At 57.1% G+C, this 26,895-nt stretch overlaps 1 protein-coding gene across 4 annotated transcripts in view; it reads left to right on the top strand.

Annotated features, from left to right (window-relative positions):
* The window catches only part of SFXN5 (sideroflexin 5), a 100,955-nt gene extending 75,612 nt beyond the window's left edge, over nucleotides 1-25,343 (top strand). Inside the window, exons 12-14 of one of the 4 annotated variants that reach the window (XM_037126265.2) lie at nucleotides 1,274-1,359; nucleotides 7,154-7,271; nucleotides 22,279-25,343. In XM_037126265.2, coding sequence (XP_036982160.1) covers nucleotides 1,274-1,359; nucleotides 7,154-7,271; nucleotides 22,279-22,356 — 282 coding nt within the window. In that variant the 3' untranslated portion in view covers nucleotides 22,357-25,343. Of the gene's footprint in view, nucleotides 1-1,273; nucleotides 1,360-1,666; nucleotides 1,907-7,153; nucleotides 7,272-8,638; nucleotides 9,167-22,278 lie in introns of those variants that run through there. The other 3 variants (XM_053663318.1, XM_037126266.2, XM_037126264.2) reach the window with 3 other exon arrangements.
* Nucleotides 25,344-26,895: the final 1,552 nt, after the last annotated feature.

The following is a 26,895-nucleotide window of genomic DNA, read 5'->3' as shown; positions in this document are numbered from 1 at the left end:
TCTGGCTTCCAAGTGCTAGGACAGGAGTTCAGCTGTGAGGCAGCAGAGCCTTTCCCTCTGCTCCAGGCACTGTGCCCCTGAGCGCCCACTGGGGGCCCGAGCCTCCTCGGCTCTGTCAGTGAGGCTTCTCCATAAGCCTCCCGTGTGGGAAGATCCCTCTCTCGTCCCAGCCCTCAAGGGGCGGGAGCTTGGGTTGCCATTGCTGACACTGTGTCCTCTGCTTCCTGCAGGCTGGTTCGGGGGTCCCATCATTCCCACACCTGTTGGGGAGACTGGAGGGAGGGACTCTCTCCCAGGCTGTTCTGAGGCTGATTATGAAAGACCCAAGTTCCTGGGAGAAATTTTCAGTCCTGAGCTCATCCTCAGAAGGGATTTGGCCTCAGTTTCCTACCTGATACCAACCTGTGCTCTTTCTCGACTCGCCCTGAGGAAGGCGGGTGGTGTTAGCTCCTCCTTGTGGTCCAGATGGCAGGGCGGCCGAAGCCCTTCAGCAGCCCTGGGTATTCTTCAGCCTGGCTCCCCCAGCCCCTGGCTATCTAAGGGAAGACCCAGGGATCTGGGGCTATGCTGGGAGCCAGTGGGGCTAAAGGAACTCCCCGTGACGACCATCAGAGTGCAGACCTGTCACTGAGCTGTGTCCTGACGTGCTCCCCTGCCCAGGAACCCCAGGAGTCCCCAGCTCCAGGCTCCAGGCAGATCCCGCGCGGAGCCTGAGCAGACCCTCAGCAGAAACCTCTCCCCCTTACAAAGCCAACCTCTGGTCTCTAAGAAATACTCATCCAGAGCCACGAGCTGCAAGGTCTTTAGAATCTTTGTCTTTAAGGGATGTCCAAAAAAAAATGAACCCCGGAATCTCCGTCTTCCCTCAGCACCAGAGGCTCTCTGGGCTCAGCCGGCCCAGCCGTTTGCCTGCTCTTTCCAGTGCCTGCTTTGTTCACGGAGACCCTCAGGTTCTCCACCCGCCACCCACCCGGGCGCGTCTCTGGACACAGGCCCCTTCCTGGGGCCAATTCTGTTGCCACCCCTCTTCTACCCGTGGCAGATGACGGGGCTCTGCTCTTCCAACGTGTGTGCAGTGAGAAGAAGGGGGTGACTCTTCTGCATTGTTTGGAATGCGGCTCTGTGAGCCGTTCCATGAATGATTCCCCTCAGCCAGATGTGCTTAGCAGTGATAGGCTCACCTAGGGGCTCTGGGGTGGGATTTGCTGCCAGGTGGCAGTCCCCTAGCCTGGGAGCCCCCGCTCACCGCAGCCCCCCCCCACTTACCCCTCAGGCTCTGCTGGAGACGGCCCTGACGAGAGTGGTCCTCCCGATGCCCATCCTGGTGCTCCCTCCGATCGTCATGTCCATGCTGGAGAAGTGAGTCCGGGCATGCAGGACAGTGGGGCCGCCGCTGGGGAGGAGGGCAGAGGGGAGGGGACCAGCTGGCCCGGGGCAAGGGATGGGGGGCAGCCGGCAGCCTGCCAGGTTGGTTCCGCCTCTCCCAAGCAATACTGCTGGAATCTGTGAGAACTTAACAACTTTGCTGGGCAGAACCCTGTGCTGGGTGCTGGGAAGGCTGGCCCTCCTCTGAGGAACTGGAGATTCGGGGTGGGTGGGGGTGGTGCTGTGTGCCGTGTGTGCACGCAAGTGTGTATATGTGCGTGCATGCTCTGTTGGTGTGCAGTGCGGGACCAGTCGTGAAGAGAGTCCGGGGCTGTGGGAGGAGGACTGAGTTTGCAGCCAGCACCACCCCTTCCGGGCATCTGCCATGAGGCAAGTCACTGCCTCACCGAGCCTCAGTTTCTCCATTTGCAAGCCATGGAGAGCACCAACCTCCCTACTTCCCTCAGTGAACGTTCTGAGAACACGTACTTGTCATGACGGTGAAGAAATAAGGGAACACAATCATAAAAACAAAGAGTGATTCTATTAATTAGTGAGTGTGAAGACAGGTCATGCAGACTGAAGCGTTGCTAGAAGGAGAAGCTTCGCAGGGAGGGAGGAGGGCTGGCCGTCCTCACCTGCGATGGGCAGGCCCTGAGCATCAGGGCGACCCTGGAGGGAGGGGAGGGAGGGTCTGGGTGGGGCAACAAGAGGAAGAGAAGCCTGAAGGTGCAGGTTAAAATGCGGAGGTGATTCCTGTCTCCATTCTGGGGGCCCGGCCTGGGAGGGGGGCCCTCCCTCAAGCCACGTTTGGGCTCGGGAGCATTGAGGTTAAGGACGGAGTTGGGGGCACTCCATCTGGGGTTCTGGAGCAGGGTGTTCTCAGTTTGGAGACCCTCAGTTTTATCCCCACAATGCGAATTATGATAACAGCTAATATTAATCAAGCACTTGACCACACCTCAGCCCGGCCTCTGCCCAACTTCCACCTCAAAGAGGCCCTCCCTGACCGCCCCATGGAGGTAAGAGGCACCCCTCTCGCCTCACCGCCTTGGTTTTGTTGAAAACAAAACTGCCTCACCGCCTTTCCTCACCGCCTCACTGTTTGTTGAATGAATGAATGAAATGAATCCGTTACCTCTCACAACAGTGCAATGAGGTAAACATGGTATCTGATTTTACAGATGAGGAAAGAAAGGCAAAGGCTTTATCATCTGCTTACAGTCATATGCTAGGTAAGGGCAGAGCCGGGAGTGGCCCAGGAATATGGCTGCAAAGCTGTACTCTTCCTCCCAAGCTGGCTGCCCCTTAGGTCTTCAGGTCACACCACCTAATCAGTGTGCCTGGGGTCCTGCCCTGCAGGAGACTGGGGAAGGGTGGAGTTGGGGGCCTGACCTCAGAAAGCCTGTATTATGATAAGGGAGATGGGTGTGACGTGCACAGGTCAGCTGCAGGTGGGGTGAGGTGGAGCACGCACAGGACCAAGGTGACCTTGAGGGAAGGGAGCATTATGGGCCCACAGCAAGGCTGCGAGTGACTATGAGAACGAGATGGGATTTTGGCAGAAGGGGGTGATTTCTGGGCATGTGTGCACCATTGTGTAGGCATCAAGGAGTCCAGTCGGACAGAAGCCGAGTGCACTCACTGGGGCTGGCTGATGAGGGTCCTCTGTCCAGCAGAGGGGATGATCCCTCCCTCAGCTTAAAAGAGGCAGGAGGTGTGGGGGTACCTGAGCGGGGGCATGGTGTGGTGAACACTGGGATATAAGAAAGTTAGTCTTGTATGGAAGTTGCAAAACTAAACAGATCCTGGGAGAGCAATTGCTTTTGTGCTCCAGATGCTTGAATGCATAGCTGCCTCGTGATTTGAGGCTGTCCCCAAATAAAAGCCACTGCAAGTACACACAAAGGACACCGTAAGACAGGTGAGGAAGGTAGGGCTTCTGACTCCTAGGCTGCTGAGTCCGGAGCCTGGAGTTTGCAGGGAACAAACGTAACCTGTGGTGCCTTCCTGGTTGGCATCTGAGTGGGGTTTGCATAAAGTGGAGCTCCCATTTTTCAAACTTGGCTTTGAAAGGCATGGAGGTGGGGTGGGATGGTTCTGCTTCTGAACCCCCCTGGCCTGGGATCTGCACAGAGTCTGGTCACTATGAGTCTGGTTCAGCTCAAGTCCAAAGAAGACCCTTGGGCATGTAGAGACCGGTTGCCTTTGTACTTGCTTGGTCCTTCTATGCAGCCTCTTGAGGGTCCCTGGGAAGGAGAAAGAGTCCAGCCCAGGACAGCAACATGAAAAAGACCCAGTATGTGCCCTCAGAGACTTGCTCATTCACAGATGTATGAGGGGGTGCGGCAAGACTAGCGGTGGGTGGTCCAGTGTAGCAGCACTAGCTGAGACTCCTGGTAGGAAAACGAAATCCGGTTCTTGCTCCACCACTTTTGGGCCAAGCTGGTCGGGGACTCCCTCAGCCTTAGTTTCCCACGTGGAGAGGGATGACTCTGCCCGCTTCTCCACGTTGTTCCCTCCGGCTTTGCATCCAGCAGGCCCTTGGGTCCTCGCAGGGGCTCCACCAAGCACCCCAGAGCCTTTCCACGCAGGGCTACCAGTGGCCGGGCCTCTGCTGAAGGGCCTGGTGGGGGAGGCAGCCCCACCCTCTGAGCCGGGTTGGGTGAGAGAGAGTCAGGACAGCCAGGGAAAAAGACAAAAGAACACTTACAAAGCAGCCTACTTGCAAATTAATGGAGCGCAAACTCAAACTGCTCCAAGCGCTGAGGGAACGCACAGCAGTGGGGAGACAAGCTGTTGTGTGGGGGGCTGGGACCAGCTTGCCGCACCCCTGGCCTCAGTTTACCTCTGTGAGGACCCTCCGAGACAATGACCCTGGGCTTCCTGTGGGATAAGAGCGGTGGGCCCCGGCACATTCAGGTGTCTCTGAGACACCTGAAAGGAAAAGGGTCTGAAGTCAGAAGCAGAGGAGCCTGGGCCCCCAGCCTCCCTCTGAGCCCCAACACACATCCTCTCACCCTGCACCGCTTCACTGTGCTGAGGAGGAAGCTAGTTTCAGACCCCAGGCTCGGAGATCAGCCCCCGGCCCCATAACCTCCCCAACTCCGAGGCAAGTGCAGCGGCTCTCTCGCCCAGGCCCTGGAGCTCACCCTCCTCCCCACCCTCGGCCTGGGTTTCAGCTGGGTCTGCGGTTCAGACCACACCCTCCATGGTGGTTCCGGAGGCCACTCCTGCCTCCCTCATTCCTTGGGATCCGGGTCTTTCCTTTCTCCCAGTCATTTGCACATCTCTCCATCTGCATATTTTAACTCTCCCAGCTGCCTTTCCAATCCCTCTCTGCCATCTCCCTTTCCTCCCCTCCCCCTGGCCTGCTGTGTTGGCTCTCCTACTCCTCTGGGCTGGGACTGAAAGGCCCCTGTTTGCCCGCAGTCTCAGGCCTGCCTCTTCCCTAAATCAGAAGCACAGTCCTGGGACTTTCTGGACCCCCTTCCCAGTGGGGACTTCTACCAGCCACCCTGAGAGAGGAGCCAAGGTTACAGCCCCACATGGAAGGGGTCTGTCTGGTGTTGGTGCCAGGAGTCCCCAAAACTGAGTTCATGGCCTGCCCCTCACCTGCCAGCCACTTTCTCCCTGTCACCTTGCTTGCCCTTGGGGCTGTGCTTCCAGAGACTTCACCTTCCTGCCTCATTCCCCCTGCTCTAATCCCCCTCAGGGACTGAGGTCCTGCTCACTGCCACTGGGACAGGAGGGCCGCTGCCTTCCAAAGCTTCTTGAGGGCCAGGGCTCCAGCCCTGTGTGCAAGTCTCGAGAGTGAGTCCTGTTTCCTGTCTCTTTGTCCTGCTGCAGAAGTTGATCCTCATTATGAAGGTCTCAGGGTCCATCTCAGCCTTTTTCCTGGCCCCTCCATGACTTCCACGGAGGCCAAGGAGGCCTTGAGCTGAGTCCATGGATGGTGTGAGACTTGCCTGGAAGAGAGGGAGAGGATGGGGCCACTGGACCAAGGCCAAGGGCATGTTGGAGGGCTTGAGCCTGTCGGGCACCCTTGTCCTGAAGCTTTGTTGTGGACACCTTCCTCTCCAACAACTCAGTTCAGGCTTAATTCAACAGCTGAACAGACATTGGGGTCTTGGGCCAGTGGGAAGGGCTGGAGGACAGCCCAGCCACCAGGGTCCTCCCTCTTTCTGCACGTTATAAGGGCAATAATAATGCACAATTACTGGACACTTACTATGTCAAGGCCTTTTACTTGCATAGATTTTATAAGTAATTGGATCATATTGATGCCTTAGCAGGAACACCTGGGCCAAGATTTCTCAGAAGTGTGGTTTTAGACTCTGGAAGGGCTGTTTGAAGTGCAGGTAGGTTCCCAGGGCTGTCTCCACGGAATCAGGATCTCTTGAGGAAGGGACCCTTGGGAGTCTGCATTTTTAACCAGCTGCCTAAACACTGAGCTTGAGAACTGCTGCTCCCTATTGGCCACATGCTCAAGGCCAGGCGCCCCTGGGACTCTTGTCCCAGGGTGTGAGGATAGTGTGTGGTCTGCCTGCCCCGCACCCCGCACTGAAGCCCCGCCCCGGGAAGGCCTCTCCCCTGCCTGCAGCCACGGGCAGCCCTGCTCCTGTGGGGCCCAGGCGAGAGCCCCAGCTCTCCCCAGGTTGTGCCAGAAGCCAGCCACAGTCCCGTGGAAGCTGACACAGTAACAGAGGTCGGATTTAGTGACTGCCCAGCATCCCCTGGCAAGTCGTCCAGTCATCCATCCCGTGGGTGCAGCCCACCCTAGACCTCCCCCAGTCCAGTGCTCAGTGGTCTTCGCTAAAGGGCCTACTGGATTGTACAAAAGCCTATGGCTTTGATGGGCAGTGCAGTCTTTGAAGGTGCGTCTGCCAGCCGGCGTGGCCCCTGCCCTGGCTGGCACGCCCTCTTTGTCTCGGAGCTGGGGCACCCAGGGCCTGGAGGGAGCTTTCAGTACCCCTGTCCTGCCCAGGAATCCTGTCTCTGAAACTTGTCATGGAGAGTGGGTGCCTGCTGTGACATGCTAGTGACAGAGATGGCAAAGGGTCCTGAAGGCTGGAGCCAGAAGCAGCACAGGGTGACAGTACTCACAGGGAGTCAGGAGTCCAGGCAGCAGCCCTGCTGGCCACCCACGGACTCAGCCGTGGCCTTGGGCAAGTCACTGCCGCTCTGTGTGGCTCTAGGATTGAAGTCAGTGAAGTGGTCAGTGGGGGATGTTCTGTGTCCACACACAGAAGAGGGTTATCCCCTCCTGGCTGTGTGTGTGTTCACATGTTTGTGTATGGGTATGCATATATGTACATGCACGTGTGCACATGTATGCACCTGTGTGTGTGTGTGTGGTTTGTTTCCTCCCTTGGACTTGGCACATACTCTGACTCGTTTGCTGTTTCATCATGTGCTACCTTCAAAGGTGAACCTACTGTCCTGCGCATCCCCAGGAGCAGGGGCTGACAGCCTCCTCCGTCATCCCCCCAATATGTGGCCTTTTATGTACAGGGCTGGACACACGGTAGGGTATGGGAGGGGCCCCCCACACGTGCTCCTTATGATTTATGGATGAGAGTTCAACCAGCAGTGTCCTTTAGGGCAGGGCCTGCGGGACAGGGTGCCACCTGGAGAAGACCCAAAGACAGAATTCCACCACAGCTGTTGAGCTGTGGGCTGGCACTGGCCCAGAACCATGCTGTCCTGGGACCCAGTGTGGTGACTAGTGGCCTGCTCGTGCTGCCTCCGGGGCTCATGGGGCTGCCTCCTTCTCTCTCGCCCACAGGACCGCTCTCCTGCAGGCGCGCCCCCGGCTGCTCCTCCCTGTGCAAAGTCTCGTGTGCCTGGCAGCCTTCGGCCTGGCCCTGCCTCTGGCCATCAGCCTCTTCCCACAGATGTCAGAGGTCAGTGAGGGGAGGGGCTAAAAGGGCAGGACAAGGAGGATGCCCTTAGGCTGTTAATTAGTATGTACTTATTCGGTGCTGACTCTTGAGCTCTGGGCCGGGCACTGGGGTTAGAACCATGAATGAGACTGACCTCTCAGAGCTGAGGGTGAGGCAGTGAACAAAACAATGAAGCAATAGAACATGGAGGATGGGGAGTATTAGGATGGGACCGACTCAGCTGAATGTGGGAGGTGAGCCTAGGGGGAAGTGGCATTTCCTGGGGCCCGGAGGACACATAAGCTGAGGTCACCTGGGGTGAAGGTACCGAGGTGGGGCAGCATCTCCCGGAGCTGAGGAGGGTCTGCATCTCAGCAGAGTGGGGCGAGATGACGTGGGTCAGGTAAAGGGGGCCTGAGCTCAGCTGACGCCGGGAACTTAGGAGCCAAAGCAGAGAGGTCATTGTCATCAGAAGGGCTGTGCAAAGCAGGACCACAGATTCCTGGTTTTGAACGATCCCCATGGCTGCATTGTGAGGCTGGGTTGGAGCTCCAGAGGAGAAGCAGCCATCAGGAGGCTGTGGCGGGCGTCCAGCGAGAGACGATGGCGGCTTGGACCAGGCTGTTGGCAGTGAGCATCAAGAGAAGTGGGTCCTTTCGGGCAGAGTGAGGAGGAAGCTTCACGAGAATGGATGTACTGCATGTGACGGGAGGGGAAGGGGGCTGCAGGATGTACGCCCGGCTTTCTGGATTTTACCAGCGAGGCAGATGTAGGTTCTACGTGCTGGGCTGGAGGCACGGGGCGGGGCCGGTCTGGGGGAGGACAGTGTGGTGAGTCGGATGGATGTGTGGGGTTTGAAGAGCCTGAGGGGGAGTTGGCTCTGGGTCTGGGAGACAGAACCAGGGCCACCACCGTAAAAATCAGTAATGGGATCAGGAGCAGCGGGTGGGGTCAGCCAGCAAGCCTGGGGAGGACACAGGTCCTGGGGAGCAGGCAGTGCCTAAGGACCAGTGACCAGGGAGATGAGGACAAAGCCAGGTGGGTTCGGGGTGGTGAGCCAATCAGAGGCAGACGCTCCTGAGAGGGGAGGTGTGTCCCATGGTGAAGGCAAACCCTGTCCCCAGGGCAGGCGCAGCCGGTGGGCGTGGGACCAGGGTGGGAGGGTGCAGCACTGATGCCGAGGGGGAGGGGAGAAGCAGACCTGCAGCTGGAGCAAGGTGAGGGTCGGGAGAGGCTTTTGTGTTCCCATTATTATTTTTTTAATTTTTTAATTGAATTTATTGGGATGATATTGGATAACATGAGTTTGTATGAGATTCAGGTGTACAGTTCTATAATACATCTGCGTATTGTATTGTGTGTTCACCTTCCCTCCCCCCACCCTCTAGCTCAGTCACGAGACTACAGACCAGAAGCTATCAGAACCGCTTCCTTCAACCCTCCACTGGAGCCCCATCCCCAGCTGCACCCGCCTCCCCCTTCTGAAGCAGGGAGGGCTTTCTCTCTGCCAAAGGGGGTCCCTGGAATCTCTCAAGTGATGTCTCCTTCCATCACCATGTATCGCCCGCATGCCCCCTTCTGCCCCCACACTCCGCTTTCCCTCTGTAATCACCACACCGCTGTCCATGTCCGCGAGCGCCCTTATGTTCATCGCAGCATTATTTACAACAGCCAAGATTTGGAAGCAGCCCAGGTGCCCATCAATAGATGAGAGAATGAAAAAGCTGTGGTACGTTTACACAGTGGAATACTACTCAGCTGTAAAAAAGGAAATTTTACCTTTTGCATTATAGCCTGGATGGACCCAAAGAGTATTATGCTCAGTAAAGTAAGCCAGTCAGAGAAAGACAACTGCCATACAATTTCACGTATATGTGAACTCTAATGAACAAAATAAACAAAATAGAAGCAGACTCATAGATATTTCCCCCCTTTTGAAACAGGAGCAAGTGGCACTTGTGTGATGGGAGAGGAAGGGACCAAGACAGGAGATTAGGAGGTGGGGCAGCAGAGTCCTCGGAGCAGGGCTGGGGTTCCAGGGACCCCCTTTGGCAGAGAGAAAGCCCTCCCTGCTTCAGAAGGGGGGGCGGGTGCAGCTGGGGATGGGGCTCCAGTGGAGGGTTGAAGGAAGCGGTTCTGATAGCTTCTGGTCTGTATTCTCGTGACTGAGCTAGAGGGTGGGGAAGGAAGGTGAGAGATTTGAGGGCTATGGAGAAGGTTCTAGACATTCCGAGGGGTGAGTGGAAGAGAGACAGCTGACCCGGGAAGTCAGGGAGCCTGACGGGCTGTGCAGGGGCCAGCAGACGGGAAAGCTGAGGGAGGGCACAGGCCTACGGCTGTGGGCAGGGCCTCTCCGCCCAGAGGTGCTGGGGGCGGGCTCCAGACAGGGCCACCGGGCTCACTCAGAGAGTTTTGTCCCACCGGGTGGGGCCTTTGGGAGGTCGGTAACAGGTCAGGAGAAGCAGTGGACCCTGGAATCTCAGCTGGAGGTGAAGATGGGCAAGCAAGCTGATGGGAAAGCAGGTTGTGATGGAGAGGCAGACCCAGGGGTCAGAGTGTGAACTTAGTATTTGCATTCACCGACTTCATGCGCAGGTGGAGGCTCTGGCTGGAGGTGGCCACTTCCAAATTTGCGATTGCAACCTGACCCTGCTCTACCCTCAAGAAATGGTGGGAGGGGTACCGGTTCCCAGAGGGAAGTTGAGGAAGGCGAAAAATACAGGGTCTGCGGTGTTGGACCTGGGGCTGTGAGGACTGGAGACCCAGGGTCTTACAGTGGCAGTTGGTGACCCAGCCTCTAGGCCTTGCAGTACTAGGGGGTGAGGCCTGGAGTTGCTTCTCTTCACTGAGCCCCTGAATTTTAAGAGGGAGCTATGATGGGATGGGGCTCCCGTCTTGGGGGCCAAGCCACACCGCGGTGGGGAGCCTGGTGTGTGACCTGCGCCAGCAGTACCCTCACGCCCACAAGGCCCAGCCTCGTCATGAAGCCAGGAACACCCCCCCTGCCCTCTTTCCCACACCCCGCAAAATCTACACAGGTATTACTTGATGGTCAGGGCGGAGCCCGGGGTTCCAGGTTTTCTGGAAGCTCCAAAGATGGGAGGGAGGGCACTTCTCTGTGGTCCTGGCATTTGCCTCCTGGAAGGGCTAGACCTGGTGCCCCCTGAAGCCACTGCATCTCTGTACAGGCTCGCTGAGGCTGTGATTCTAGATGAGGGCCGAGTGCCCTGTGTGCTTGGAGGCACCACTGTATTAAGAAGCTTCGAGCAGCTCTCATGGCTGGCTCTGCCTGTCTGCATAGGAGAGGGACCCATGGCCGAGGAACCCCAAGTACAGAACCCTAGACCATCCCTGTTGAAAGGAAGGACTTTAAAGGTCATCCAGTTTACTGCCCTGCTGGCTCTGCTGCGGAAATGGATGCCCAGAGCATCCCAGGGACCAGCTGAAAGTCAGAAGCCAGGCGCCGATATGCGAAGAAACCCCAGCGGCCACTCCCAGCCCAGAGCTCCCGGGAAATGCCGCACCTGCTCGTTCTGTGGGATTGTCTTTCCTCACCCAGCCACCTGACCTGCCAAGGTGCGGGGAATGGAGAGACGTGGAGCTGGGGTGCCCTGCGGTGGGGCAGCGTCGAGGAGTGCTGTGGGTCTCTGGCGGCTGTGCTCCGGGTCAGATGATGGAGCGATGGCAGGAAGCCATCTAATGAGCAGCCCTGGCCTCACATAGGTTCCGTGTCCAACCAAGTACAGGCTCCTCTCTTCCCCGGTCCTGCCTCAGACAGGCATAGTTCTCCTGGGTATCTAACCAAAGTCCTTCTCATTGCAAGCCAGGCTTCTTTCTTTAGATTGGGGACAAGATAGTCATTGCCTCATTAGGCTGTCCCCTGGGAAAAGCAGGTGGGGAGTGATTTCGGAGCCCCCTCCTCACCTGCATCAACCCCAGGAAGATGCAGGTGGGCCTGGGCATTGTGGGGTGTTTTGATAGCACCAAGGCCATCGGCCATTTGGCTGCGAGGACCTTGTTTCCCCCGACTCATCCTCCCAATTAATTCTCTAACGAGATGCTGCTTCTGCCGTATGGGGATCATGTCTCACGCCCTGGAAGCAAGTGGCACTTGCCACAATACGTCTGGACTTGCTTGAGCTGACCCAACCTTGTCGAGAGCCACCAAGGTTGTCAACAGGAGTAATCGCTGAAACGCTAATTAATTAATTAGAGAACTTAGAAATTACTGGTTCCTAGCCTGGCTGGCCTTGGAGTTCCGCATAAGTTTTTCAATCCACTCACCTCAGAGGCTGAGGAAAGACCTTCAATCCCGGGGTGAGTGTTTTGTCTGGTCTTTTCAAATTCATATTTCTGCCTATTGACGTGGTGCTCATTTTAAAGTCAAAATTGCAAATAATAATAATAATAATAATAATAATAATAATAATAGCTACCATTTACTAGGCATCTACTAGGCCAGGCAGCGTGCTGGAAAACTCCACGTGCCTTGCATCAGATCTTCCTGACAACCTTCAAGTCCCAGGTGTTACTGACCATCAGGGGTGTTACCTAGACACCTGTGCATTTCAGGCTTTGGGGAGAGGTTTTGGCTGGAGTCAGAGAGCCTCAGGTGCCTGGAGGGAACTGACGTGGAGGAAGGGGCGAGGTCACTGTGGAGGGGGAGAAAAGGTGTCAAGAGCAGCCAGGGGCAGAGGGAGAATCCCAGTGGAGTGACTTCATGGATGCTGAGGACAAGGGCACTTCAAGAAAGCTCTCCGCAAGGAGCTGCTGCAGAAGAAGCCAGAAGAAGTTAAAAGACTTGGAACTGGGTGATGTAGCTAGACAAGGCAGTGTGGGTGGCAAAATGGTAGCTAGGTTTCTCTTTGTTCAGAGCATTTGACTCAGGGGTGGGAAACCACTGGAGAACAGGAGAAATAATTTTATTCACTGGGTGTTTTGTGAGTTGGAGGTTGGGAGCTTGGAGAGGGCAGTGATGGGGTGCCTGGGTCCAGTAAGTAGAGGGTCTGGTCGGCTGCGATGGGGAGATAGGGGCCTAGAACATGATAGTCCTATGAGATGGGTACCAATATTATTCCCTGTTTACAAATGAAGAGACTGAGGCATATCAAGGTTAAGTTCCTTGCCCGAAGTCCAAAGTTGGAAATGATGGAATAGTCCCTGTACCCACAGCAGGATTCCGTAAGCCTCCCCTGTCCACCCCCGCCTCACTATGAAATGAGAAGGCCCAAGTCTGAGCCCCAGATGACTCCCCTCCTGCCCTTCACAGGGCCCTTCTGGAGTAGGTGTTAGTGCCTTTCTTCTCTAACCCAGAGCTGCGGGGTTGTCTGCCGGCCAGCAGTGGTGGAGAACCTCCATAGGAATTGGAGTGCAAGGATGGGGGCACAGGGTTCCTTCCGGGCCCCAGTCATGGCCCCGTGCAGGGAGCGTGGAGTCTGTCCTGGTGGGCCCTGTGCCCTGCAGATTAAAGCATGGGTGTTGGCCAAGGCCAGCTCAGCCAGGCAGTGCCCAGGCATGGACAGGCCCAGCACACCCAGAGTCTGTTCCCCACATCGCAGACCCCGAGTGCTCTCCCCTTCTTCCTATAGCTGGGGGCCGGGGGGCCACGCCAGAGCCCCCAGTCCAGGGAGCCTCTGTTCTGGTGGGGGGACAGCATCCCAACAAAGAAGAATGTCAGGTCTGGCAGGTTGTGGAGGCCTCCCTTCCATGCCAGGCCCGGATTTGTGATGGCCTTTCTGGCCTTGCCCTCAGTGGGGACTGGGCTTCTGGGTCTAGGCAAATGTGGTCATTTGATAAAGAGTGCCAGTTCTTGGGCCTAGGGGCACCCTCGTGTATTCAGAGAGGGAAATGGGACACAGGAAGCACACAGCACCAAAGTCTACATGTGCAAGGTGAAACAGACCCTGGTGGGCTCATCAGGGAGGACTTCCTGGAGGAGGGATCATTTCTAGAATAGTTTGATACACATATACACACACTGGTGACTTGGGTCCTTCAAGGGACATGTCCAGGGTCCAGTCTCTGGGCGCATGGTGGGCTCGGCTGCCAGAAGGGCTGGACCAGGGGATGTGAATGTCTCTCCAACTCTGATAGGCAATGTCCCCCACCTGGGAGCGCATCTAATCCTGTTTAATGAACCTCATGTCTCTCCAGAGCAAGAAGCAGTACCTTGGCCAAGACCCCTCCCCGTATTCCTCTTATTTCTGTTTCTGTCTGTCTTTGTGCCTCTTTCTCCCTTCCTCTGTTCCTCTTGGGCTCCTCCCCAACCCCATTACCCTCTCTTTTACCCCACTCTTCCCCCGGGAGCTTGGGGGCTCGGGAACAGGGCTGCACATACAAGCCGCAGCCATTGTTCTACAATCTGTTTTTGTCTTCATCTTGTTGGCAGGCGGCAGGAGAGGAGCAAAAGGTTAATGAGGCACTGTGCAGCGGGCTTACCGCGTGAACGGCAAGCGGCGGGCGGCCGAGCCAGCCTGGTGACAGGGAACTAATTAGGAGCAGTTTAACAGGAGGAAAAAGTGAAATCTCCTCTTCACCAACTGTCAATAATTAGCTGATTTGGTGAGGTTGAAATGTGTCCACAGGAAAAGGTGGGGCTCTTATGTGGTTGAGTGAGGCTCAGGGGAGTGGGGGGCCACTGGTGGCACTGCCCTGTCCCCAGGTAAGGTTGGGGTGAGCCGGTGTCCCCCAGGTCTGCCCTCCAAGGGCTGGCATCCCCTAGCTTTAACTATCCATATGACTTTGGTCTTCACCTCAAAGACTTCAGTTTCCCCAGCCGTAAGGTAAGGTGCTGGGGCTCAGTTTCTTCCTGGCTGTGCCCATTACGATTCTAGACGTGAAACCAGAAATCCAGGCCCTGGCTCCAGAGTCGGATTGCTGACAGCGGACTGTGTGACCCTGAGTCAGATGCTGGCCCTCTGGTGTCTTGTCTGCAGCACAGTGTGCTCTCTGAGAGCCACCTCCTGGGGCCAGGCCAGAGCGGTGCTGGTTTGTGAGCGGTCAGTGCCTAGCCTTCCTCCGGGACCTCGGACGTCGCTCGCTGGGCTTCTTCAGGCCTCCCCTCAGCAACGGGCTGGGGTGGGGGCACGAGCAGCTGGGACTGTATCCCGTTGGGCCTGTTCGCCCTGTGCTTGTGGGTTTGCTGGCTTTGGTGGCTCTTACCCTTTGGCCTTCCCTGACATCTCAGCAGGGACCCCTCCCCCCTCTTCCTTTGCCCCTCCAGCTTCTGCCAAACACCTTGACTGGAAGAAAAGACACCGTCAGAGCCCCCAGGGCTTCCTGCTCTGAGTCTCCACGGCAGCCCTGTTAACCCCTAGCCCTCCCTCTCAGCGTAGCCCCGCCTCACCTCAGCCCTTGAGGGTCCAGGGCACTAGAAACATGTTCTGAGGACGCTAAGGCCCTCGTCCTGTCCTTCCAACCATTCACATCCTGCCCTACCCCCTGAAGGTGGCTCGTAGAGGCCAGGCCCATGCTGTCCATGAGGTACCCCTCAACCACCCCTTTTCACTCCCTAGCCCTACTCCTCCCTTCTCTGCCCCCAGCTTTCAGAGTTAAGAAACAAAGAGGCACAGCCTCCCTGCACAGGAAAGGAATATGGGTACCCTCAGTGGGTACCAGAACCTCCACCATCTCTCCACCAGTCCTGAGGAAAAGGGTGGTTTTGATGAATCAACTTAGCTAGGACTGCGACCCACCAGAAGCAAATGTCTTGCCCCACTTGCCTCTCTTTCTCTGAGAAAGCCTTTGAAGTCCCACTCGAGAATTGGAAGAGTTGGGGAAGAGCTCAGGTCTTCATTCAAGCTGTTCTAGAAATGATCCCTCCTCCAGGAAGTCCTCCCTGATGAGCACTGCCAGTATGTGTCTCACACTGTAGGCTCTGGTACTATTTCCCATGTGCCATCTCCCTCCTCTGGACAACAGTTCCTATCTCCCTCCCTCGGTACATAGGGTGAGAACTGACACTCTTTTTCAACACCTAACACGGAGTGTGGATCAACTGGGCTCACCTTGACTTCATTGCATCCTGCTTCTGCTTTTCAGGGCTGGTGTGAGGCCAGAGGCAGGGCCTAGGGAACACTGTGTTTTCCCTGAGTCCACAGGTGTTCACCATCTCCCAGAACAGGGGCCTCCCTGCCAATCTCAAATCCATCTCCTACTTTGCTTGGAGATGTTTGTTTGGGGTTTTTCTCATTTACTGGTTTCATCAGTCCCTACTGAACTCCAAAGTGGGCTATTTTTGCCATCAGAAATCTGCTGCCTCCCCGCCCGCTGCTTTCTTGGAGTTTGCCCACAGGACCCCCCAGGGGGATGGATGGGAATGGCGAGGATGCTTGGAGCCCAGGAACGCCAACGCCACCTGTCATGTTGCCTGTTCCCTGCACCCCCACCCCACACCTGCACGTGCATACAGGCCCACACACAAGCACATGCTCGAACATGCACACACATGCCCCAATGACAGGCGTCAGTGGGGCCGCCTCTCAGTCTATCCCTCCCTGGTTCTTTCTAGGACCTTCTAGAATACTTAGGCGATTTCACGATGAGAAAGGAGGAGGCTTAGTTGTGCAAAGTTGAGATGATTAAAAGCATTGCTTTGTGCAGAGTATTTAAACCATGCCCGGCCCACAGTAAGGGCTCACACTTGGGAGCCGTGAGAAGATGCCAGTAAGACTGGGCCTGGGCACTGGGGTAAATAACCAGGGTCCTTATGTAGCGTCACATAAGCCTCCAAAGGGCTCTTCCATCTGTTTCTTGATTTATCCTCATCCCAACCCCAGGGGTAAGAAATCTTCCCACTGAACATATGGGCAAACTGAGGCCCCTGGGTTGAGAAGATAGAGGACAGAGAATGATTTTGAAATTGGTCCACCAGAGGGCACTGAGGAGCAAAGCTCCAAAATGGGGAGGGGTCTGAGCTTCCACAGTGGAGGAGGGAAGGTATGAGACAGGGTTCCTGCACTTGGGGAGCTTGGTTCAATGTAATTCAACTTTTATTGAGGAGAACAAGTGCACAAGACACACGGATACTGAGCTGTCTCGAGTAGTTCATAGTGGGGTGAGGTGGGGAACTGCTGTATTCACAGCTGGGGATGGAAATAAAGGTCAGGGGCACCAGAAGTGGCAGCATGGATTTGGTCTGAGGAGATCAGGGGAGGCTTTCTGGAGGAGGCAGCCTTAGAAGATTAGGATATAGCTGGACTCAGTCCTTAAAGCCTAAACATACAGTGTACTGGAAATAGAAAGCAGCCAGTGGGCGAGGAACCCGGAGAAGGTTGCAGAAGGCCTTGAGTGTCCAGCCGAGAAGTCTGACATTCATGGAGAAGGCAATGAGAGCCCAGAACCAGCCCCAGAGGCCTGACCTAGGGGTCCAGGCTCAGGCCTCAGCTGCTTCTGAGCCCTAGCCTAATACCCCTGCCCACCACGCGGGACAGCATTCTTAAAGGTGGGGCCTGGACGTGTGTGTCTGAGCAGGACCTCAGGCCTGCCCAGCTCTGATGAGAAAGGGAGGGATATGGCTACTCGGAAGCAAGCTCGTTCCAGGCCTGGCAGAGGCCCCAGGCACACAGGGTCAGCCAGGTGCCAGACTGGGTGTTGAACCCCATGTCAATGTCGTCACCGTGTGTGGACCCGCAGAGGCCCAAACCCTTGGCCAGGAGCAGGAGGTGTCTTTGAGCAGTGTCACGGGGTCACGCTGAACACCCCGGCCCCCAGCCCCGCGCCTTTGAAAAGGAGGCAGAAAAGCCACCAGAAAAAAGGCGAGGAGGAGGAAGTTCTTTGTAGTAGGTAAAAGCCCCTGAGAATGGGGCACAGGCTGGGGATCCAGTTTCCTGTTTATGTCTACGGCACCTTAGCTCCAGGTTCAAATATGTAAACTATCTGCTGGCCGCTGGCTGCAGGTGTGTGTGCTTGGGGGCTGCAGAGACAGAGAGGTGGCCCCAAATGCATTCCTGACTTTGGTCCCCCACCCAAGATGAGCCAGGGGACAGAGGCAAATAGCTCAGAGTTAACCCTTCCCCTGCCACAAAGGAAGGCCGTCAGGCTGCTCTAGGGAATGCTGGGGCCAGCTAGACCTTGGGGTACTCAAGGGAGGTGAGGGGATCCTGGACGTAGGGCTTCATGTTTGTGGCCCCTGACCTTAGATGCAACCAGAAGCCTGCAGGGAGCTGATACAGGGAGCAGCAGGGCCTGGTTGGGTCTGGAGGATGGGGTTAGGGCCTGATGTGGGAGGAGGGACCATCAGAGCGAGGGTGCGGGTTCTGTCTCGGAGCCACGGAACACTAGCAGGACAACATGGCTTACGTCACGGCAGGGCGGCATGTTCCCAGCAGGCCCACGTCTCGTGCCCCCCCTGGTTCTGAGGCTGGGTGTGTACCATCGGCCAGTGCTGCCTGGTAATCAGCTTCTCACTGGTGCCCGTATCCTCCACCGTCCAGGGCTCCGGCTTTCCATCCCAGACAGCCCCTTCCCTGCTGACTGGCCATCAGGTGCCTGGGGAGGGGCCCGCCAGACAGAGGGGTCCCCAGGTTGCTGCCTGCCCTCAAGTGGGGCTAGGTCAGCCCTTCTCCCTGTGGCCACTTCTTGCCCGGCTCCATTTCCCCTTGTCACCTTCTTCCCAGAGGTGGTCCTTCCTCCTACCACGGCCTGCCCGGGGGCCACTGTAGCCACCACACCCCTCATTTTGCTTCCGATGTGGCACATACAGCCAGCTTCTGCTTCTTACCAATCAGTCCCCAAACAGCAGGGGGACCCCAAGAGAATACCGCAACCCTTTGCCCTGTTTTGGGGACCCCGAAGTGGGTTAGGGCTAGAGCAGGGCCCTGGATGTGATTTCCATGGAGGACACAGACCCGTGCCTTACACAGCCAGCCTTCAAGGTGGTGTGTAGCCCAGGTGTCCCTGCCACAGCCTCCCTTGCTAGCCCAGTGGTGAGGAACCCTGGGGTCCTGACACCCAGGAGACCTCAAGACGGTGAGCCACAGATCCAACCTCCAGCCCAGCCAGAGAGCAGGAGGGGTCTTCACCAATGGCCAGTTGAGTTGGCCCAGGACAGAAGTGAGAGGCTGGGACTGGGGTCAGAACTGAGCAAAGGTTAGGAAATCTGGACTCCAGAGGTCGCCATGTCCCTGTGCCAAGACCAAAGCCTCTCAGCCCTCACTGGGACCACCTAGAAAACTCCATTTGCCCAGTGTCCACGCTGCCCGGGGTCTGTGGCACCCCTGCCATTGCTTCCGCTCCTTGGGCTGATCCGCCAAGGCCGCCATCGTGGGCTTGTTCCCTACACCCACCCCTCGAATGTGCCTGTTCCCCAGGCCTGGCACCCTCCCCTTCCATCTGCTCTCCTGGGCAAGCTCCTGCACTCCAGGGCTCCGGCTGTGCTCACACACCCCGGGCTCGTTCTCCTGCCCAGGCCCCTGCCCAGAGCCCGGGACCTAAGTGCTTCTCAGTCCTTTCCACCTGGCGGACTCAGCGTGGCCAAACCCGAGCCCATCACCCTCCCCCCACCCCACCGACTCGCCCCCTCCCATATTCCCTGCCTCTGAGGATGGCATCATCAGCCACCCCAGCTCCTGAGCTGGAATTAGGAGTCATCCAACGCACAGTCATCTTCGACACCTCCTTCTTACCCCGCGTGGATTGGCCATCACCTCCTGTGGATTTCATCTTCAGAGAGGACCCCCGCGGCAGCACCATCGGACCCGACCTGGCCCCTCTCTTATTCCCACAGCTGCCCCCCCCCACTCCTCCAGTCCATCCTCCACCCGCAGAGAGACCCTTCTAGAGTGGAGCCCACCCCTGCCCAGAACTCTCCCCTGGTCCTGCCCTGCCACCTCCGCATGGCCTGCGAGGGCCTGCCTGTGCCGGCCCCACCTCCGTTTCCTGTCACACACCCCACACGGCCCACATTGCCCACACCGCCAGGCCGTGCGGGCCAGCCAGTCGTTCTGCCTTCGCCCAGCAAGCTTTTCTTGCCCTCGCACTAAAATCCTCCCTGTTCTTCCGGGCCCGCCTCCTCGGAGAAGCCTCCCTTCCTTGCTCTTTCGTCAGTACATGGCAACTCCACCCCCTCCCCAGTTTCCATGGCACTTTGTCTCCCTGGGGTCCATCTGCTTTCATATCTGACTCCTCCCCTAGACTGGGAGCTTCTCAAGGGCATGGGCTGAGCTTCTCCATCTCTGTGTGCCCAGCCTTGGTGTATGGAGTTGGCAGCCATAAACATCTGCGGGCTTGAAAACGGATTGCGTTGAAATGAGGGAAAAAGCCTTCAATGCCAGCTCTTGTCCCCAAGCCCCTGCTCCTGAGTGCCTCAGTCACCTCCCCCCAGAACCTTCCCTGCTGCATCTCCCCAGGCCTCCCTCCTACCTGCTGCCCCCGGCACAGCGAGGAGCCTGGGAAGCCTGGGGGTCCTGGGTCTGTGACAGCCTCCATGGTGGGGGGTGGCGGGGTCACCTGGCCCAGCCCTCTCCGGGGAGCGAGCCCAGCGGGCCGTGGCCCTGGCCCGCGATCCTCCACCATGGTGGTGAGCAGCAGCCTCCCGATTTCCATGTGGGCCTCAGTGCTTCAGTGAAAGCCGGCATGGGAAGTTGCTAATAATGGCACTAAAATAAAATATGCTACATCTGTTATGGGTAGCAGAACAAAATTAGCTGCTCACACCTCTGACATCCAAGATGTCTTAACTTAAAATACTCCTTGGCTTACTTTACATCATTTACTGATTATATTTAAAAGAAATACAATTTTGCAATTACTGTTCTTTCCAGCGTGGTATCTATGCATCATTTTCCTTTTATGTTTATATATTTCTCCTTCATTAGTGCAGTCTGAAGGGTGATTAGGATTCTTCAAACATTTTACAGAGGTTAAACGTTGATTAAGATTTAATTATTACTGTAAATAGCTTGGAATGACATATGGTGCAAAAGCCTGACATATGTGCATTTGAATAAATGAAGTGCTATTTCCCAGGATGCCTCAGTAGCTGTTTAACAGCTTTCCCGAAGGGTTATGTTACACCTCATGGCAAGATTGCTGGGATGTTATATTTTGTTGGTTTTTGCAGCTGAAAGCTAAGAACAGTTTTCCAGTTTTTTAAAAACATTGAATATTTTAAATACCTAAATTGTTTTGCACAAATTTTTGCTAATTTGTCTAACTAGGTTAAACATTTTCAAAAGCATTTAGATTTTTAAGCGTGGGCGCTGTGCATTGTGTCAGTGGCAGCACGGGGACGAGGGGAGCGGGTGGAGTGGAGGGGACTCAGAGGCCGGCAGGGGTGGGGCTGGAGGAGGTGGTTGGAGGAGGGGGGTGGGGAGGAGGCCCCGGCCTTGAGCCTGACTCCTGTCCGTTTGGCCCTCTCCAGTGGCCAGAGCCTGGGTCCTAGGGTCCTGGGGACTACAGGGCAAGGGTCCTTCTTCTGTGGAAGCTCTGCTTTGCCCACCGGCTCTAGTCCACATCGAAGTCCCTCCTGTCTGGCCTCTGACATGCCCAGCTGGGGACGGCCGAGTCCTTTGCAGGCAGGGCTGGGCTGTGACACCTTTCACTTCACCTCCAGGTCTGTGGCCAGGGTGGCATTGGGCAGCGGCATGGGCAGTGGGTGGGGGCAGGGGTGACTCAGTTCCATATTAGATGGGTCGGATTAAAGTGCCTGAGAGACAGCCGCAGAAAGGGTTCGTCCGCAGTCAGTCGTGCGCGGAGACCCAGGGGAAACCCCTCAAATCCGGGAGCCACGCGGAAGTTCAGGGTAACCCGGGGGTGTGTACAAGGAAGAGGTCGAACCAGGGACCCTGAGAAGTGTCTAGTGGATGTCACAAAAAGGGGGGCTAGCAGCGACCTTGGAGAAAAAGAGTTTTTGTGGCATGTGGGGGGAATAGAAGCCAGATTTCCTGTGGGTTGAAAAGTCAGTGGGAGGTGAGGGGGCGGAGCGGCTGCTGCTGGAGACAACGCCTTAAAGAAACTTGGTTGTCCAGGAGGAGAGACACCAGGTGGTCGTAACAGTGTGTCACGGGGCAGGGTGGGGGGTTCTTAGAAGGTTCTTATCTGTGTTGAAATGCTGGCGGGCAGGAGTCGGCAAACTGAAAAGATGGGAAAGAGAGAGGATGACTCAGGAGTGGACTCTTGGAGGGGGCGTCTGCCCTTCTGCCAAGGGGCTCACAGCACTTCTGAGGGGAGGGGTAGTTGCCGTGGGGTAGCAGGAGGGCAGGTGTGGGGCAGAGTGTGGACACTAGTAGGCCGTGGGTTTGATGGCAGAACACTGACAGGTCCCTTCTGTTGCCTTCTGTTCTTCCATGAGGTGGTAGGAAGGCTCATCTGCCCAGGACGAGCAGGGAGCTGAGGACAGGTGATCGGCAGCGTGGCCTGGGGTGGGGTGGTTGCTGGCCACTGTGAGGGTTCAGCCAAGTCATGGACAGTGAATGTTGAATGGTCTTCGTTAGGTGGAGGTTCAGGCAGAGACAAGGTGGCTACATGATTGGTGTCCCCCAAAGTTCTGCTAGTCAGGGCTGGAACAACCTTGGGGCTAGGGAGTGGCTGAAGTGATAGCCCCTCATGGCCAAGTGGGAGGGCGAGAATGTGAACCCAGGCTGCAGGGAGTCAGGGCCTGAGGTCTCGGTGGTCTAAAAACAGGGAGAGTGAGTGGGGTGCTGGGATGACAGAGGACTGTGGGGTCCGAGAGAGTGGGGTTTGGATTTAAGAGTCTGGGTACAGCCTCCTCGGTTGGTGACCAGGTCCAGGGCATGGCCCTGGGAGGGGACAGTGCAGCACAGGGAACAAGGTCATGGAGACAAGAGAAATGTAGAGGTCAGAGGCCAGGGTAAAGGGTGTTCACCTGCATGGACACCCTGTCAGGAAGAGGCAAGGCCTGGGTGGGAGGGGCACTGTGAGCCCCTCGGCAGAAGGGCAGAGAAAACATGTGTCGGGCGGCGCGTGTGGGCCCAGGCTGGGTGCCGGGGTCGCGCAGAGAATCGTGGGCCCCTCCAGCCTCCCTCTCACCCCCTCCCCTTTCCTCCCTCTGTTCTCACTCTCTCCTCAGATCGAAACATCCCAGTTAGAGCCTGAGATTGCCCGGGCCACCAGCAGCCGGACAGTGGTGTACAACAAGGGGCTGTGAGTGGCGGCCGGCCAGCCAGCCTGGGGATGCAGCGCTGTCCAGCCGAGGGAGCTGGGGCGGGGAAGGAGTCTCGTGAGCAGCACTTGCGGCGGGTGGGCAACTGACCCCAGCAGTCCTGGGCCGCCTGGGAGGGTCTCCGTCCACAGTGGTAGGGAGACTAATCTATTCACATGTTAACATAAGGGAGAGGAATTCTGACACATTTCCTATGAAAATAATCAAGTGCATTTCTGGGCCTTACGTGGGGTTGTCGAAACTCTACTCAGCACAATTATGTGTGAAGCTGAAAAATTGTAGAGTGCCCACAGGGTAGAATTAGGATCCTTTTATACTTTTTTTTTTAAATTTTTTTTATCAGAATCTAGCCTCGGTCGCAGCTGCCCAGGTGCTGCTAGCACGTGGTCTGGTGATGGGAGTAAGAGCTCTTTGCACTGCTGGTTTGGTGGCTGGGCTAGTAGATTTCAGATATTACTGTGGCCAAGCCGATGTCTCCCTGGGGTGGGCAGGGGTGGGGAAAAAAGGGAAGGCCGTCTGTCTACACCTCGAAAGATGAACCAGCCATGGCCAAGGTCCTCAGGAGGTGGCTTAGGAAATCAAGGGGCACTGGAGGCCTCTGGAAGATGCCACAGGCAGCTGGCTCTGAGTGTGGCCGGCCTTCAAGCTCCGCGCCACGCCTGCAGAGCCAATCCCTCTGCAGGAAACCGAGGGACACACTTGGGCTGGTGTCACTCTTTGTGGAGCCCTGATGTACTTGAAGCCCCTGTGACAGCCCCCACTCCAGGCAGGAAGCCCCAAGAAGGAATGACGTTTGGCAGGGACCACGGGCATGCAGTCTGGCCTGTGCAGGAAGATCCTCCTTCCTCGCACCAGGCTGGAAGCCCTGTTTGGCCGAGCGTGGGGCTGGAGCCAGGCTGACTGCCGTCTGGGAAGCCTCTCCAGCCACCGAGGCTGCCTGCCCCATCGCGCTGCTTCCTGAGCAAGAGAGTCTGATGCCTCAGAGAACAAAGGCCAGATGGCTAAGCACCTATCCGAGAAGAAGCACCAACCCTGGAACAGCACGTGCTGGCTCTGGCTGGTGTGTGACCTTGGACAAGCCCACTCCCTTCTCTGAGCCTCCACTCCCAGTCTGGAACCAGAGGACTGGATCGAGGAGTTCCTACCTGCTCTTGCAGCTAGAGCTCACCTTTGCCTGTCCTGCTCAGATGCCAGTCATCCCAGGCACATCCCAACAAGGACAGCAGGCTGCAAAAGGGACAGGCCCCTTGGAGCATGGCCAGCAGTTGGCTTCAGAACCTGGACTTTGCTGTTCTGTATGTGACCCTGTATCCTGGGAGCACTTAACCTTTGCCAAACACATTATAGTTCTGAAGGTGGAAGTAGTGTGAGGCACCGCTTACCCTACACCACCTCTGAGGCCCCTTGCCTCTGGCTGCGGGCCCCCTTCCGTTGCAAGCCAGGAAAGACGACAGCTCTGCAGAGGACCCCAGGGCCCGAGGTGGGGGCGAACAGGGTAGGAAGCAAGGGACTCAATATACCCCTCACATGACCCCTACTAGAATGAGCCCTGGACGTGCAGCCACAGGGCCGCCCCTCCCCTGGTGACTCTACCTGGGGAAAGACATGGCTGGAGGGGAACGTGTATGTGCAGGAAAAGGCTGGTGCAGAGCAGCAAGGGCGTGGCCTCAGGTAGCTCTGCCTTAGGGCCGCCCTAATGCGCTGGAAGTTGTGGTGAGTTGGTGAGGCACTGGCACCCTACACCCCACCAGGAGCCCCGGCCGCCCTCACGTCCCAGCCAGGCCTTGGTGCCTCCCAGCTAGCTCTGCAGGGTGCTGCCCTGAGGGCCCCACTGTCCCGAGGAGCCGCCCACCCAGTCAGTGCCCATGGGGAAGGGGAGAGGGCAGAGGCAAGCATGGAAGACAAAACAGCAGAGGGAAGGGGTGCCACAGTGCGGGGGAGGCAGGTGTGTTGGAGGTGTGTGCCGGGGACGGGGCCTCTTCTGCAGAGCTCACTTCAGGCCTGCCCTGCCCCCCTCCCCCATCAGGTCTTATTCTCTGGCACTTCACCTTGGAACCAAAACTGCCCACCCCGCTGCACTCACACCCCCTCCAGAGGCCTGGCAGAGATAGGGTCTCTCCAACTCCTGCTCTGTGCTGGCTGCCCTGGCACAGCCCCACTCCAGGGCCACCCCAGCCCCAGCCCTGTGGCCTCTGCCTCTCATAACCTACTTACGTCATTCCCAGATAGTTTCCAGTCGTTCTCCCAAATGCAATTTCCGGAAAGTGAGGGGGACTTCTCCTGGCAGGGGTGGTGATGGCAAAGGATGCTTATAGCTCACGAGTGACAGAGATCACGATGGTGACAGAGATCCAGTGAGCGAGCCATGCTGCCGGGCCCTGGCCTTGCTGTGGAAAACACCAGGAGGGGAAGCTTTTGGGCAGCCTCCATCCCCTGCTCTGCTGAGGCCAGAAGAAAGGGAGTCCCACGGGAAGACTGGTCCATGGCTGGGGCGGAGGCCAAGGCAGGGCAGGGCTGGCCCAGCAGTGCCGGAACTCAGGGTGCGCCTGCAGCCGTTCCTCAGCTCTGGTGTGTCCTCTGGTCACGTCAAACGTTCCTGAAGGCTCGGGGCTGCCCTTCTCCCATTTCCAGAGAACCGTCTGTGGGCGCCGGGACCAAGAGCCCAAGATGGCAAGATGGCTGCTGAGTGAAAACGGCCAACAGACCCCTTTCCACATCCTGTTGTGGGGTGTAGGGGGGTCGCGTCCTGTGATGAGCCTTGGGCCTGCCGGAGGGTGGGGTCCTGAAGGGAGAAGGGCCGGAGGACAGAGGCACGGTGGCTCTCCAGCCCTGGGCTGCGGCGAGTGAGGCACCAGCACACGTGCCTCGGTCATACCCAGGTTGCTTTGCAGTGTCTTCTTAACCTTCTCAGAAAGTTTCTGCATCTCTGTGATTCATGTAATACTAATGAACTGTGGGCAATAAACGATGGATTTAAAGCATCGGAGCTTGGCTTTGTGAATTATGGGTGGGAGAGGTGGGGGCAGGGAAACAGTGGGAACAAACCAAGGGCCAGCTGAGGATTGGTGTGGGAAGGCCCCTGAGGAAGGTGCAGACCCAGACTGGGCGGTGGGGTGTGGGGGGGGCCAGGCCCCACCTGGGAGGGGGCCCAGAGGGAAGGGGAGAGGAAAGGACCGTGAGGGCAGGAAACTGGAAAACAGGGATGAGCTGAAACTCTGCAGAAGGAACTCCTTGTACAGAGTGGTCGCTGAGCGCTTACTAAGGGCCCCAGTGTAAGGAGCTGGAGTAGGTAAGGGATTTTGGTAGATTCTCACACTGTTTATGTCAAGGGGCCTAGAAGAAAGGTGCTGGGGGTGATCATTCTGGCCTGCCTGGGGGCCAAGAGAGAAGGAAAGGTTTGTGCGCAGTGGAGAGGTGCCTGGTGTCCACACTGTGCCCACCACCAGCCCTGGGACTCTGCCCCTGCCTAAAGCCCCACAGACCCTCAGGCCAGGCTTGGCTGCCTCGGGATAGCTCTGGCTCCTCCTTTTAAGGCAGTCACAGAGTTCCTGAAAAAGTGAGGCCTGGCCTCTTCTCTGGGGCCTTTAAGCATCTTCCGCTCGTGCAGGGAGAAGCAGATGCCTCCCAGGGCAGGGTGACCGTGCAGTGGGGCGGGGTCTGTGATTGGGGTCAGCCCAGCCCAAGTTCCAGCCCCAGCTTGGCCCCAGCATAATCCTGTGACTTCTGGACAGTCGCTCCCTTTATCCACCCCGTCTCTGGGTGGGTCGGACATTTGCAGAACGTATTCTCTGGCAGAGCCTTGATGTCCTTAGCTGTAAATGTCAAGAACAGCATCACTTGCCAGACTGGTGTAAGGAGATTGGAGAGACCAGGTGAGGAGCTCACCCAGACTCTTCTCTCACCCTCCCCAGTGTCAGAGGTGCTGGGCCTCACCAGGGGGAAAGGGGTGGGGGAAGGGTCTGTTCCCTGAGCGATACTTCTGGGTCAGGGGCCTTCTGGTCTCCAGGGAATTTCTTTGCTAAGAGCCCCACTAGCCACAGCCCCCCATCCGGGTGGGCGGAAATCCTTGAGTCTCAGGACATACACAAATCCCTCCAGGGAGTTGTTTGTTGTTTTTAGCTGGTCTGGGGTCTCAGCTCCTGCCCAGCTCAGAGATCATTAACACTCCAGGAATGTGGCTTCCATCGCTGGCCCCCAGGCCTCCCTCCTCCCACTCAAGCCACTGTTAGAAGGAGAGTCAGAAAGCGAGGGGATGAGGGCGGTGATGAGTGACCTCTTCTCAAGGCTCTGGGGAGCCCAGCCTCGGTTTCAGAATGCGGCTTCCCCCGGCCTCCTGGAGCTGCTGCTGCTCCTGCCATCTCACCCATCCCCGATTCACTCATGAGCCCGCAAAACAGGACCCTATTGGCCACGCCCCACAGGGCCTGACCCCCTGCATGCCCCTGCTTCCCTGCTGTGCCAGGTGTCTCCCCGGGCACTGGCCAGGGACCGTTCCCTCTCCATGCCCCGTGCCCAGGTGAGGCA

The sequence above is a fragment of the Artibeus jamaicensis genome, unplaced genomic scaffold, assembly GCF_021234435.1.
Source record: "Artibeus jamaicensis isolate MK-2021 breed Jamaican fruit bat unplaced genomic scaffold, CSHL_Jam_final contig_3174, whole genome shotgun sequence".
Classification (NCBI taxonomy): Eukaryota; Metazoa; Chordata; class Mammalia; order Chiroptera; family Phyllostomidae; genus Artibeus; species Artibeus jamaicensis.
Note: the sequence above shows the minus strand (reverse complement) of the source record. Positions and strands in the feature narration are given on the sequence as shown.